At 40.7% G+C, this 15,009-nt stretch overlaps 1 protein-coding gene across 12 annotated transcripts in view; it reads left to right on the forward strand.

Annotated features, from left to right (window-relative positions):
- The window catches only part of LOC119507823 (protocadherin alpha-C2), a 210,462-nt gene that overhangs the window by 153,872 nt on the left and 41,581 nt on the right, over positions 1-15,009 (forward strand). Inside the window, exon 1 of one of the 12 annotated variants that reach the window (XM_037800976.1) lies at positions 10,445-13,425. The exons of the other annotated variants lie outside the window; for them this stretch is intronic. Within the exon in view, the coding sequence (XP_037656904.1) occupies positions 10,879-13,425 (2,547 nt within the window). The 5' untranslated portion in view covers positions 10,445-10,878. Of the gene's footprint in view, positions 1-10,444; positions 13,426-15,009 lie in introns of those variants that run through there. 12 annotated transcript variants of the gene reach the window in all.

The following is a 15,009-nucleotide window of genomic DNA, read 5'->3' on the forward strand; positions in this document are numbered from 1 at the left end:
TAAATACCATGTTGTTTAAGCCAGTTTGAGATTTTTTTTTCCTAGTATTAACAGAGAATTTTAACAGAGACAGAACTCTTGAACCATCCACAGGTGTGGGACTTCCAGAGTAGAGTCTGTAGGAGCTGAGGAATTCTGTAATAAAGGCAAGTGTAGCTTGTGAAGGGAATCTTTTTTGGTTAAGGACTAAAATATTAGAAAAGAATTGAAAGGCATTGTTCCATGTCTTCAAGAAGCCTGTATCTTAGTTAAGGAAAAATAGTAATAGCAAAAAACCCCAAAACCAAAAAGCAAAGAACAGCTAGGCACTAAGCTCTGCTCTTCTGATTTATTAAGTGCACAAAGACCATGCATAGGAAACAGATACTGATGAATTATGAGAAGGCTACGTGAAAGAGACGTAGAAGCAGAATAACTTGGTTAAATGTGTATGTTATGCATAGGCCAAAATTTAAGTGTTTATTAGGGCAGCTAGTTGAGAAATTTTGAAAATTTCTTGCAGTTTATTCCACTGAGGTTGGCCATAATGGTCAACATTTTACTAGAGGGTAAATCACCAGTTCCTTTTCTGCCATGAAGACAGATGCTGAAAAGATTTTTTCCATGTTCTGGAACATAATTTGGGAACCAGGGTACCAACCTGAGAAAATATTTTAAATGCCTTTGTAGCAGATTTGAACAATGTTTTTCATTAATAATGTGATTCTTCTTAAAAGAATTAATGTTCTGGTTTTACCCACTTGTAAATAGTTCTGTGCTTTACAGAAATTTTATTTTTTTCTTTGCCTTATGAGAAAAAAGAGCAGAGCTACTGCTCAGTTGTAAGAAGCACTTATTACCCAATTCCTTGGTTCCTAATGCTGAAAGGTAACATTGGAATAAAGTTGAAGGTCAGCTGAAAATGATAAATTCTAGATAAATTCTGATATTTTCATGCATGAATAGGAACATTTCTTTGTTGTAAGTTGAATAGGTGGGGGCATAGGAAAATGGGTGGAGGGTCTTCTTGTAGTATTGAGAGCATAAAGAATCCTAACATTATCGTTGACTTTCAGGGAAGAAAGAGTGGATAGGCATTTTAGGGAAGATAATAAAAAATAAGTAAAACACACATTGGGAGATTACTATTAGAGACATAGTGGAAGAAGTATAACTACGGAGTTTAAGTCTGAAAAGCTCAATCTGGAGTGAAAAAGTATTCAATAAATTTGTACATGAAAAGAATAAGATATAATGGAGGACATAGGGAGCAGGGTAACATTTTTGTCAGAAATGTTCATTTATTGTATATCTGTTTTATTCATTTCTCTTGTAAAAAAGAATTCAGAACATCTTAAATATTTAGAGGTCCTCAGGATACAGCAGATGACCATAAATCCAGTCTGTTTTTGAACTTGCATTTCAGTTAAATGGAAATATGACAATGTAAGAAAGTTCACATGACAGGCTATTTGAAGTTTCTTTTATGGCTATCAAAGAAAAATGCCAAAAGGGTGAAATATCTTCCTTTTTTCCATAAAATAACTGATTATCAGAAAATAAACAAGAAACTGATTTTATCCTGCTGGTTTACATCAAAGTATAAAATGGTTCTTATAGATAAGACCTGTCACAGCTAAAGAACAAAATTAACAGACTGCCGAGTTAGCTCAATCATGTGGCATAATACAGTCTCAAGAACTTTACAGGAAAGTTCTCTTATAAACCATGAAATGGAAACAAACAAGCAAACAAAGGCCTGTAAAGCAGCACATCAACTCCCAATCTAAGGAAAGAGAAGACTGGACTAGACAAGAGGCCAGTCTGGCCTTTCTGAGGAAGCTTCGATATTCCAATGGATTATTAATTGTTTTCCACTTCTGATGACTGAACCTATATGGTTAAACATCTACTAGATAATAAATGTTGTTGTAAAAATAAAAAAAAAATTTATGGACAAGAATATGATTGCCTGCTTCCTGTATATCCAAGTTGGCATATCCTGTTGTAAATCCATTGAATTCCTCTGTGATTCTTTTCAAAACATGTTTGTGGGAAAAAAGAATAGGATAGAGTCAATGATAATTTTCTGTGCCTACTCCAAACCACAGTTGCTTAGTTCTCAGAATCAGAGCTTACTTTTTCATTCAGTGATACAATACTTATCCTTGTACCCTGTATACTCACAGTTCAACTTCATCAGAGTTGTTTGGATTTTCTTAACACGTTACCAACATCATTATTGACGCTTGAAAAGAATGATTTTTTGTGATTTGAAAATCCCCTTCATTCTTCAATTCCTTCTAGGCTAAGGTTCACTAAATCCACATATCCTAGGAGGCATAGCTGCCCAGTATATCCTATATGTACATTAATATATGAATCAATAAATGTTTCATACACAGTTGTGATTTTAAATGAGCTTATGATAATTGGATCAAAGGAATACTAGTCTAATATGAGTAATGCAGAAAACCGATCATGGGAGACTATGATGAAATTTTAATTATAAAGGATATTGAATATCCTAGGATGACAACTCTATGTTATAATAAATGTAACACTGAATTGAAAAGAGGGAAAGTGCAATTTTTACTCACTTCTGCTTGAAACCAACTATATGTCTCTAATAAATTATTAAACCATTCTATGCTTCAAATTTTATCTTAAAGTTAGCACCTGTATTAGCTTCTGTAACAAATGACACAAACTTGGTGGCTTAAAACAACAGAAATTTATTCTCTCACAGTTCTTGAGGCTAGAAGTCTAAAATCAGGGTGTCAACAGGGCCATGCTTTCTCTAAAGGTTCTTAGGAAAGAAACTGTCCTTTCCTCTTCCAGCTTCTTTTGGTTGCCAGCAATCCTTGATGTTCCTTGGCTTGTGGCAAAATAACTCCAAACAACTGTGCCTCTATTGTCACACTGCATTCTCCTTGTGTCTCTATGTCCCTGAATCTCACATGGCCTAATTGTAAGGATACCAGTCATAGAATTTAGGGTCCACCCCAATCTAGTATGACCTCATCTTAACCTGATTGCATCTGCAAAGACCCTATTTCTGAATAAAGTCACATTTATGAATACCAGGGATGAGGACATCAACATGTCTTTTTGGGGGATACAGTCCAACCCACAACACCACCCCTGTTGTCTTTGGTTCACTGGATTTATTAGAAAATTGCCAAATAGATTTAGATAAAGAAAAGTTGCAGACTAAAATAAAGTGTTAACTGATTTGGGGGCCTCGTGTAAATTTTTTTCTTATTCAATCCTGAAAAGTTGAACTTGGCATCAACCAAGATATATTGTTGTAGATGCACCAAGCTAAATAATTTTAAGATCTTTGAGATCATTAGTTCAGAAATGCTAAATAAATAGAATGCAGTACCGGATTTTTCTCCTCAATTCCGCCAACCAAGTTACAGTATGCTTTCTTTGTTTGTGATAGAGGAAAGAAAGAGAAATTGCAGAAGCATGGATTATCCATCTCTTTAAACTCATCCCTCTTTTCTCCCTGGGTTATTTAGATAGTTGCATCAGACTTCTATCCCCATGTTCCCCCCCACCTTTTTTTTTCTGACTAATAATTGAGAAGAGTTTTAGATACTTTATCTCAATGCATTTCCTACAAATAACCATTCGTAATAAGTACTATGTTTTCCTTATTTTACTAAGCTGAGGTTTAGAGAAATTAAACAAATTTCCCAAAACACACAATTAGTAAACAGCAGATCCTGATATTGAATCATAGAGACTGATTTTTTTTTTTAATCAAGCAGGCTTACTCTAAGAAGATAATGCAATAAAAACCTTGAAGTTGGATTCAGGTCAATAATTGCTAATGAAATTGAATCCTAGATCTTACTCCCTAAAAAGGTGCTTCAGAAAAAATTCTGAGGTTACCACAAAATTGGAGGACCTATAATTCTTTTCTAAATAACTTTAATAAAATGAGCTGTGATAAGCAGAGGTTTTAGATAACATTAACTCATCAAAATGCCTTAAAGGATCTTTTAATGTTCATAGAAAATATAGTACATCTTAATTTGGCCTATTTAGAGGATTTATATCCTCCCTATCTTATAATGTGTTGTATACATAACTGCTGAAGGAATTATATAGCAAAATCTGTCTCAAGGTAGATGAGTGGGATTTATTTCAGAAAAATCCAATTTGTAAAACTCTATTAGTTAGACAGAATGTTATAGGCAGGAAGATGGTACTAAAAGAAGAGCTTGGACATGTGAAATTCAAATCTATCTTACATCATTTGTCCAAAGCCAGCGATTTTAGAAACATATACAGAAGACCCAATTGAAGTCTTTAAAGGAGAAAGAAATTTGTAGTAGTGAAAGCAATTGAATAAGAGGATCCCATATGAAAAACTTGGTAATCAATAGCTTGAGACCAATAATGTAACTCTTAACTACAGATGCTTGTGTAGTGTTCAGATGTCATATTAGCATCTCAACCAGCGGCATGTAAAAAAGCTTCCTGGAGTTTTTGATAATTCCCTTCACCTTTCTGGGATCCAGTTTCTTCATCTAGTTCATCTGTACCCAAATCATTGGGTTCCTGTGAGGATTAAATAAGGTAATGTGTATAAGAAGTAGTATGTAAACTGTTGAGTGCTAAGGTATCAGGATGCAGTGGTGGGGAGGGGGATAAAAAGTCAATTATTTGATAGGGTATACTGTGAATATATGAATAAATGCTTTTGAGGATTGACCCTTCTTAGGTTTGTGCAGGTTTTTTCTTTTCTTTTTTTTTTTAACAAGCAGCGAACACTGTGGATACACAAAGGAGAAACTGGCCTTCATCTAGACTGAGCTTAGATCATATATTGGGAAATGATTCAAATTTGAGGGACCTCAACAATCACTCCAGTCTTTGAAATTAAAAAAAAAAAAAGGGATCCAAATCAATAAATGAATACCTTGGCAGAAAACCCACTTGGGAATAAGGATGTTCTTTAGTGCCAAATTACCATTTTAGTTTATTCTGTGACTAAAATCCCAAGAATTACAGAGGAAAAACAGGGCCAAACAAGAAGCCTCAAGTAATGGATGGAAACTTGGAATAGGTTTTAATGGCAATACTGGAAGCCAGAAATTAACTTAAATACAAACTTATGAATTTTGGGAAAGCTGTTTCTCTTTCTCTTCCTTCTAGGTATGTGCTGAATCTTGGCAAGGATATTGGTACACATTTTAGTGAATTAGAAAAATGGAATCAACCTAGGCTATCCAGGAGAGCTCAACCTGCTGCTGGATTGGCCTGGGCGTGATGCCTCCATGATTTGAGTCATTGATAAAATGTTGAATGGGATAAGACCAAGGGTGGATCTCTGTAGTCCCTGACAAGAATTCTCCTTCCATTGATGTTTCCCATTTATAAACACTCTTTGGCATGGTTGTCCAAACTATTATGAAATCATCCAGCAATACCGTCTTGCAGCCTTTCTTCATCTTGTCTACATGGATATATTGGGGGCTTTGCTCACTGAATCAGAATTCCAAATAGACTATGCCTATAGCATTTCCCTTATCAATGATTCTTGTAACTGAAAATCTAAAATGTCCATGTGGATTTTTTTTTTAGTATATAGTTGATCTGATGTTACCAGTTTTTAGTTAAGCCAAGATTATCCTTAGTCTGAATGCCTTCATTTCTAAGTGCTCATAAACTGCCAGTTTCATATTAAGAGTTTTGAAGGAATTTATATCAAGCTCCATGGCACTTTGTTTTTAAAAATGGGAATTTGGTTTTCTGTAAGTTTTTTTAGTACACTAGAATGTCATTTACCTGATTATGGACACTTAGCTGATAGCACTTTTATGCTTTCTATTTTCTCACTGATTTTGGAGTTCTAGTTCCACTTAACCATTTCATTTAATGAAAAATAAAGGACTTGGATTAGGTACTTTTAAATATCCCTCAACCTTAACATTCTATGATTCTTGTTAGGCCATCTCAATTAAGAATACTGATAGAGAAGACAAAGCCCCCAAAGAATTGAATAGTTTGATTTTATGTTATCTGTTAACATTATATAATCTGTTTTTAGCCTATTTCTCCTTTTTTATTGCCATCATCCAAAGAGAGTTGCTTTATTTATTTTAAGCAATATTCAGAAGCCTCAGCCAAGTATCAAAAGTATACTAGTTTCTCAGAACTAAAAATTGAGAGGATCACTCCCAGTTATAATGCCAAATATCTAACTAATGCATTACCTTTATAGGGGGGGATGTGAAAAAATTCAGCTGTCATGTTATATGAAAATTCTTTTACCTCTCCTATCCACTGGATACTATACCTGTAAAGAATGCTGATATCATATTGGCAGGTGTTTTATTCCTGGAGATGCATAAAGATCAGGAGTCGTGTTGCTTTTTAACAAGATGGAATTTTTAAATTATCCTAGACCACATTGAACATTGGAGATGTCCATTTGTCTTCTTTTAAAATTATATAACATATGCTCAGTTTGTGAAACAACATAAATACATAAATTAAAAATGAAAAATAGGTCCTTCCCTATTTGTCAGATACTCCTATAATGGTCAGACTAATGTCTGATCAAACTAATGAGCATGTTCCTTTGCCCTGTGGCTGAAAGGCTCCAGATTGTTTGGTTTCCTGAATCAAAATGATTGGTAATGATGCTAATAATAGAGAAAGGAAATTTTATATGAATCAGGAGAGATCACTGACCACCAGTATTTTTCTTGTATGCTTCGTTCTGTTGTGTTATGATTGGTTTTGCACCTGTGCCCAATGACCTCATGATAAATGTATTTTACAAATACAATTAAGAAAAACAATTGAGGAGTACTATTTCAACGTTTTTGTCTAGCTTGGTGGTAAACAAACAAAATGCCCACCCTTATCATGCCATTTCCCTTATGCCATTTTCCCTATTAGTTTATGAGAAGGGAATACCTTTCTTTTATAGTTTTTAATGATAAAGTAGAAAAAGTGATAACATTATTTTTGAGCAGAGTCTTTCATAGGGTGCAGCATCTTTATTAGTGGGATTCGGATTTCCAGGTTTGAAATATTTTGTTTCGTATCTTCATATGGCAATTTCAAAGGAAGAAATCCATAGTAAAATCATTGCAGGCTCTTGATGATGTGCCTGATGACAGACAGGCCTGGTCTGGCCATATACAATGAAAGGGAAATGTCTGAATTGTAGCAGTTCTTCTTGAATATACATAAAAGGACCTACATATTGAGAGTCTATAAAGTTTCCTATACTGTGAACCATATGCTGAAATATAGGGCAAGGCTCCTACTTTCAGGTTGCTTATAGTTAAGGAAAAGAGATAACATTAAAGTATTTGGATGAATTAAAGAATGATGCATGTCAGTATATAACTCAGCATTCAGAAATATGCTGTAGACGAGCAAGAGAGAAGATCATTGTGTTTAGTTTACACAATGTTTCATGATTAGGTGGGTCTTTAGCTTGACCTTGTGATGTTTATAAGATTTAGAAAGTGGGACAGAAAAGAAGCTGCTATTTCTGTTTGAGAGAATTGCACAAGTTGCAAATTTAGTTCTGTAAAAAATAAAAATGTTAATGGCGCACCTCTGTGCCAAGCTCTGTACTGGGTACTGAGTATTACAGCTTGTTTGGGAACTCCTCCCGTACTCTGTTGCTAAAATATTTCCGCATATCTTAAAAAGGTGAGTCTCTTGTGAGGGAACAAATCCCTTGAATGAATTTTCATGACAGACATCCCTTTTCCTTGGTGATACAGAAAGGAGTGGGCTTTTATTTCTGTATTCAAAATATAGGACTAGACTTAGAGATAATTGGGAAAGGAACAATAGGGAAAATTTAACTTTTGTGCACACTCATCTTCCCCATCATCATTGATTTCCTATCAGGCATAATTGTAGATGCTGACCTGTGTTTGATACCCAAAGAACTCTGTTGTATATAGACCATCAATTACTATGTTATGATAGTAAATTATTGCATTTAGTAATAATAATAACGTACTTGTCAGTCACTGTGCCAATTGCTTTACATACACTACCTCATGTAATCTTACAAATAACCCTATGAGTTTTACTTGATAATATTTCCCACAATTAAAATGAGTAAACTGACGTTTAGGTTAAGTAACGTGTCCAAGGCCACACAGTTAATCATTGGCAGAGGTGTGACTGACCCTAGTGTCTGTGTTCCTGATCACTGTGCTATTCTGCTTTTTAATAGGGGATTCTTGAAGATCCAAGAAAAGGAATGCATAATGGTGTAGTTGAGGCATTAGCATTAATATTTGTAGACAGGGTACTTGCCAGCGGTCTCTGAAATCACATTCCACCAACTGGTATGTCTGGCAGGGGCCTCAGCACAACAGTGTGAGACGATGTATCGAATATAGGGTAGATTATCTTTTTAGTACAGTGTCTATGAAAAAGTGACTGCCTGTGTTGGCCCTGTGTTTGCCTTCACAGTCATTAAGAGAGGAAGTAGTAGGTGAAACTTATGATCATGACACCTGGCAGGTGTCCTTGCTGGAGGATGGTAAGATTGCTGAAAGATGAGCCCTGGTTTTTCTCCCTAGATGTGACACTTGGGGACTTGCATTAAAAAATATCACCAACTTGAACATTTAGTTTCAAAAAATAATAATAATAAAATCACCAAGGCTCTGTCACTTTAATCTCTCTGTAAGAGCCTGTGATCTTTCCCGGGGCACAGGTCTGGTCATGGTCAATACCCAGTGGCCAGGTTTCTGAGCTGCGAGCAGAGGTGGCAGTAGCTGTGAAGGCCTGGGAGGAGAAAAGGGAGGAAGAGGTCACTCTTCTTGACAACTTACAACTTGATTCCACTTATAAGCCATTTATTTTAGAAATAAGTAATGGGTGAGGACATAGGCCAGGCCTACAATTTCTGCACTTGAGAAATTAAGGCTCTCTGAGATCAAATTACCACAGTAAATAGAGACAGAGTTACTGTAGGGACATTTTGGGAGGACGCAGACAGAAGAGGGAGAAGCCAGAGACCTAAAAACGGAGACAGGAATAGAATGTGATGAAATTGCTTCCCACTCTGCACCCTTGAGGGAACAAAGAAGACAAATAAGCAGCAGTGATAGGAGGAAGTTGGAAGCTTCTCTGGAATAAAATTGGTTAGGTCTTGGAGTGTTGTTGGCTGGTGCACTTGGTGGGTGGAAGGATGTGCTAGTCCGACAGTCCTTTGAAATCTTTTCAGGATCTTTACCTTGCCCCCTTCAACTTAAGGAGGGAAGCATGTCAAATGTCAGATTTCATTCTGGCTTCCACAGAGGAATATCTAGTACTGAAAGGGTGCTGGGAGATGAGGACATTTTAGTGAGTGCTTTTTTTGCATGTGAGGCAATGGATTTTAAAATGTGGTGGAAGAGATGAGAGGACCTGGGAAGGATTGTGAATGTTCAGAACAGAGAAGCAAAGACAATGACACAGCATGGAAAGGCTTCCTCAGATCCTTCTTGTTCACTGAAGAGAACTGGTTGTCTGTTGCCTCTGTATTAGTATGAGGAATGGAGGCACAGAGGTCTAATGGGGCCTTAGATTTATTGAAGATGAGTTGCAGCCATTGAAATTGTTGGCTATTGTAAGATATATCCCAGCCTTCTTTATTTTGCTTAATAACAGCAGACTTTTACTGCAAATTATTAATGGACTCTGAATTCCAGCCTGGCTTGGGGGATCAAGAGTAACTCTCTTGATTTAAATGTTTTGCAGACTCTTGAAGACATAGTCATCCATTAAAGAAAAAAAATTTTAAATCACTATTGAAAGAACAAAAGAAAACATTTTGAGTGATAAATGAAAAAGATTTGAAGTAAGATTATGAAAAGCTTGTATCTCTTAAAAATTTTACCAAATTTTTCCCACTATGATAAAAACTGGTTAAATAAGAAGTTTGCCTGCAGACTTGTGGAGCCAATTTTTTAAAGAGAGCATTTTAAACACTGAAATGTTGGTTATTTGCCAAGGCACACACTAAAAGTAAGGGCCATTTGGCTGGGAACAGATTTGAGTTTTAGGCTTGCTCCCCAAAAGTGGATCGCACTTGTCACCCTTTTCCCTAGGAGCTGAACACGTTCTGCAGGTTTAGGAACGTTCCAGGGAAGGTGTGGGGATCAGGTAAATAATCAGTAGGCTATCCCGATCACTGGTAACCCCAGGGCGCCTTCCATGAGATTGTTTCGTCTGAACGTGAAGCCGCCGCCCAGGTGCCCATACTTGGAGCTAAGGCCCCTCAGTTTATTTTCCTAAATCGTGCTTGGAAATTTTTTACTGCGGAGCTGATAGCCCGAGTCCTGGTGATTTAACTGCTTTTCCCCGAGTAATCTCCTTACAAGACCCGTTAAGCTACCGAGAGACCATGGAGACTGGATGTGCTGGAGGGTGGGGGCTGGGAAAAAGGGAGTGGCTTTCTAACCGCGGTCTGCTGGGATCCGGCAGGTCCATAGTGAAGGAGATGGGGCTGGGGCGGTTGGAGAAGCTGAGCATTCCGGGTCGCTGACCGCCACCTCCTTGCGGAATCGGAGCCGGACTTGCTGAGCACGCCTCCCCCTCCCCTTCTGCCTCCTGTGCCGTCCCTCTGGAGCAGCCGCGGCAGGAGCCGCGGCATGAAGCGAAGCCAGGCTTGAACGCCACCGAGGCGAGCGGAGAGGCTGGGATATGGGGAGTCAGAGGGGGCCACGGGGCCAGAAGCCCGTGGGAGGGCCTACTAGGGGAGCGGCCCCGGGCGTTTGCTAGCGCCTGAGCCGAGGGGGAGCGGGCGCAGGGCGGCACGAGAGGAGGTGGAGGCGGGGCCGGGCTTGGAGCAGGGCTGGGGAAGCGGTTGCCTCCGGCCCCTCCTGGCTGCCTCCGCCGCGGCTGGTGGCTATGGAGCTGGCGGCCACCAGACCTGGGGCGACAGCGCATCCACGACCCCAGCGGCCCATGACCTGGCTGTTGCTGCTTCTCCTGCTGCTGCTGGGCCCAGCGGTCTCCCAGCTGCGGTACTCGGTGCCGGAGGAGCAGGCACCCGGTGCACTTGTGGGCAACGTGGCCAGTGCACTGGGGCTGGAGCTGCGGCGCTTGGGACCGGGCTGCCTGCGCATCAACCATCTGGGTGTACCCAGCCCGCGCTACCTGGAGCTGGACCTGACAAGTGGAGCGCTCTTCGTCAACGAGCGCATTGACCGGGAGGTGCTCTGTGAGCAGCGTCCTCGCTGCCTGCTCAGCTTGGAAGTGCTGGCGCACAGCCCCGTGGCAGTGAGTGCCGTGGAGGTGGAGGTACTGGACATCAACGACAACTCGCCGCGCTTCTCGCGGCCAGACTACCAGCTTCAGGTAAGCGAATCCGTAGCGCCTGGAGCGCGCTTTCACATAGAGAGCGCGCAGGACCCGGACGTGGGCGCCAACTCGGTGCAGACCTATGAGCTCAGCCCCAGCGAGCACTTCGAGTTGGACCTTAAACCCCTGCAGGAGAACAGTAAAGTCCTGGAGCTGGTGCTGCGTAAGGGCTTAGACCGCGAGCAGGCTGCCTTCCACCATCTGGTTCTCACAGCCGTGGATGGGGGCAGCCCAGCCCGTTCAGGCACAGCGCAGATCACTGTGCGTGTCCTGGACACCAACGACAACTCCCCCGCCTTCGACCAGTCCACTTATCGGGTCCAGCTGCGGGAGGACGCGCCTCCAGGCACACTGGTGGTGAAGCTGAACGCCTCAGACCCGGATGAGGGCTCCAACGGCGATCTCAGGTACTCCTTGAGTGGCTATACGTCGGACCGGGAGAGGCAGCTCTTTAGCATCGACGCCAGCACGGGGGAAGTGCGAGTAAGTGGAGTGCTGGATTATGAGGAGGCCTCCTCCTACCAGATCTATGTGCAGGCTACTGACCGGGGTCCAGTGCCCATGGCAGGCCACTGTAAGGTGCTGGTGGACATCGTGGATGTGAATGACAATGCACCAGAGGTAGTACTAACGGACCTGTATAGCCCAGTGTCTGAGGATGCTGTTCCCAACACGGTTGTAGCCCTTCTCAATGTCAATGACCAAGACTCAGGCCCCAACCAAAAGGTAAGCCTGGGCCTCGAGGCCACACTGCCTTTCCGACTCAATGGCTTTGGAAACTCCTACACACTGGTGGTGAGTGGTCCCCTGGACCGGGAGCGGGTGGCTGCCTACAATATCACAGTGACAGCCACTGATGGGGGAGTACCACAGCTCACATCTCAGCGGACACTGCAGGTTGAGATCTCTGACATCAATGACAATCCACCAAGCTTCCTGAAGGACTCCTACTCCATCTACATCCAGGAGAACAATTTGCCAGGGATATTGCTCTGCACTGTGCAAGCCACAGACCCAGATGAAAAGGAGAATGCAGAGGTGACCTACTCCCTATTGGAGAGGGAGGTTCAAGGGCTGCCAGTCACCTCCTACATCTCTATTAACAGTGCCAGTGGCAGCCTTTATGCTGTCAACTCGTTTGACTATGAGAAATTCCGGGAGTTCTTTGTGACTGTGGAAGCCCAGGACAAGGGGAGCCCACCACTGAGCAGCACTGTGACCGCCAACGTGTATGTGGTGGATATGAATGACCATGCCCCTCATATCCTCTACCCTACCTCAACCAATTCATCAGCAGCCATTGAGATGGTGCCTCGAACTGCCCCTGCTGGCTACCTGGTCACCAAAGTCATAGCCATGGACTCGGACTCTGGGCAAAATGCTTGGCTCTTTTACCATCTGGCCCAGACCTCTGATCTGGACCTCTTTAAAGTAGAACTGCACACAGGAGAAATAAGGACTACCAGGAAGATGGGAGATGAGAGTGGCACCACTTTCAACCTGACCGTGGTGGTCCGAGACAACGGAGAGCCGTCACTCTCAGCCTCTGTGGCCATTACAGTAGCTGTGGTGGATAGGGTGTCCAAAATCCTCCCTGACACCCAGAGGCATGTTAAGAGCCCTCGGACATACTCTGAAATTACACTTTATCTTATAATAGCATTAAGCACAGTGTCTTTTATATTTCTTTTGACAATCATTGTTTTGAGCATCATCAAGTGCTACCATTACACTGCATATGGCACTGCGTGCTGTGGAGGCTTCTGTGGAGTGCGGGAGCGGTGCCCTGCAGAGCTGTACAAGCAGGCCAACAACAACATCGATGCCAGGATACCACATGGCCTCAAAGTACAGCCACACTTCATTGAAGTGCGAGGGAATGGCTCCCTCACCAAGACTTACTGCTACAAGGCCTGTTTGACAACAGGCTCAGGGAGTGACACTTTCATGTTTTACAACACAGGGGCCCAGACAGGACCAGGGCCTGGGGGAGCCCAAGCAGCAGTGACTGACAGCAGGCACCTCACAGGCCAAAGTGGGCAGAGTGCTGGGAACCTGATTATTCTCAAAAATGAGGCTGTTTCTCAGAACGAGGTAGGCTGCAAGGACAGTGGTCAAGGGGTCCTCTACAAAGTCATGCATTTTTCACATACTCCCAAGTATCCTGTGGTTGGCTTATTGAGTTTTTAACAATGATAGGGTTATCTGGTAAACTGAGCATGTATTGTACCTGTTATTTGATTATAATCTGCTATGTTTCCTTTCTAGAATTATAGCACTAGAGAATTGTTTTACCTTCCATTTTCTTTTCAGATATATGAAGACTTGTCCATAAAATTGTTTGAGAAATGAGGATTAGTCTTAAATATTTGATGTTAAAACACAGCTCAGTATAGAAATAGAACAGGCCTGAGAGCTTTCAAGAGTAGCATTATGAGATTATAAGATTCAAGGAGAAATTGCATCTGCTGTATCATTCATAGGAAAAGTTCTTTTGAAATTATGTAGGAGTGTTGTGTTTTTAAAAAGCTCTGAGAGCTCTAGGGAGTGGGGTAGTCATCTCTATATGGTGTCTCTGTTTTTACCATGGGCCATCTTCAATGAAAATTATCCAGTTAATATTTCTAATTACTAGACTAATTTGATAGGATCTTCTGGAAGTTCATATCAGAGGTGATAAAACCGTAGAATGTGGTCTCCACCCTGAAGCCAAAGTTTGCTTTGACTGTATAACATGGTAGTTCTTTTGTATGGGCCTGTCAGAGGAAATGAATGGTAGTAAGGCAGAGAGATCAAGTACCAACTTGTCAGGTTGGGCCAGGGAGATATTAGAAAGAGTGGATTTGGATGTGGGGGGATGGTGAAGACCAGGATAAGCTACGTTGGGGAAAAATGGAGGGAAAAGAACTCTCCTACTAGCTCTAGCCACTTTTCTTGGGACACTGATCTGAATTCATTGTAAAAGGATTTCCCTGCATTTAGCTTAAATAGTCTGTAATCTTCTGATTTCCTGTTGACAGTTCCTATGGTTTTGATGAAATATGGTAGCCTCTTAAAGTGTCTCATGTCTTTAAGTTAAATGACAATACTTCCAGAGCACACGTCCATTTTATGGATCTAAAATTTGATCTGTAACAGCTACAAAGCTTAGAAAGGGTTGTATATGAAGATAGGTATGAATATAAGCACTGGTTGGAGTTTTAAGTAGACATAAAGCCAGCTTGTTAATTACTATGAAGAATATTTAAATTATTGGAAACTACATGAATATTTGATTGTGTTTGTGTGATGTGTTTGTCTCCAAATGCATGCTTGATATGATAGAGATCTGCTTTGTGGTGGTTTAAACTTGTATTTCAAAAGCCAAAATTTTGTCCCATAAATAGTGGTGAATTATTATCTCCTCAAACAACTACTTTGTAGGTAAGATTTTTAGAGCTGCTACAAAATAATGATATTTGTCCCTCAAAATTTTGTGATGTATTTTCATTGACATATAGCTGTCTTTTTTTTAAAAAAAGTCCTTCTTTGCATTCCAAGTTCATGACGATTTTGTGGAAAGTAAAGTGCATAAGCACGGATGAAAACACAAATGGATTGAGAGGAGAATTTTTTTCTCATGTATACTGCAGGTAGATTTATTAGAAGAGACTGCAGATTGCAGATTAAGACAGGAAA

The sequence above is a fragment of the Choloepus didactylus genome, chromosome 13 (assembly GCF_015220235.1).
Source record: "Choloepus didactylus isolate mChoDid1 chromosome 13, mChoDid1.pri, whole genome shotgun sequence".
NCBI classification, from domain to species: domain Eukaryota; kingdom Metazoa; phylum Chordata; class Mammalia; order Pilosa; family Megalonychidae; genus Choloepus; species Choloepus didactylus.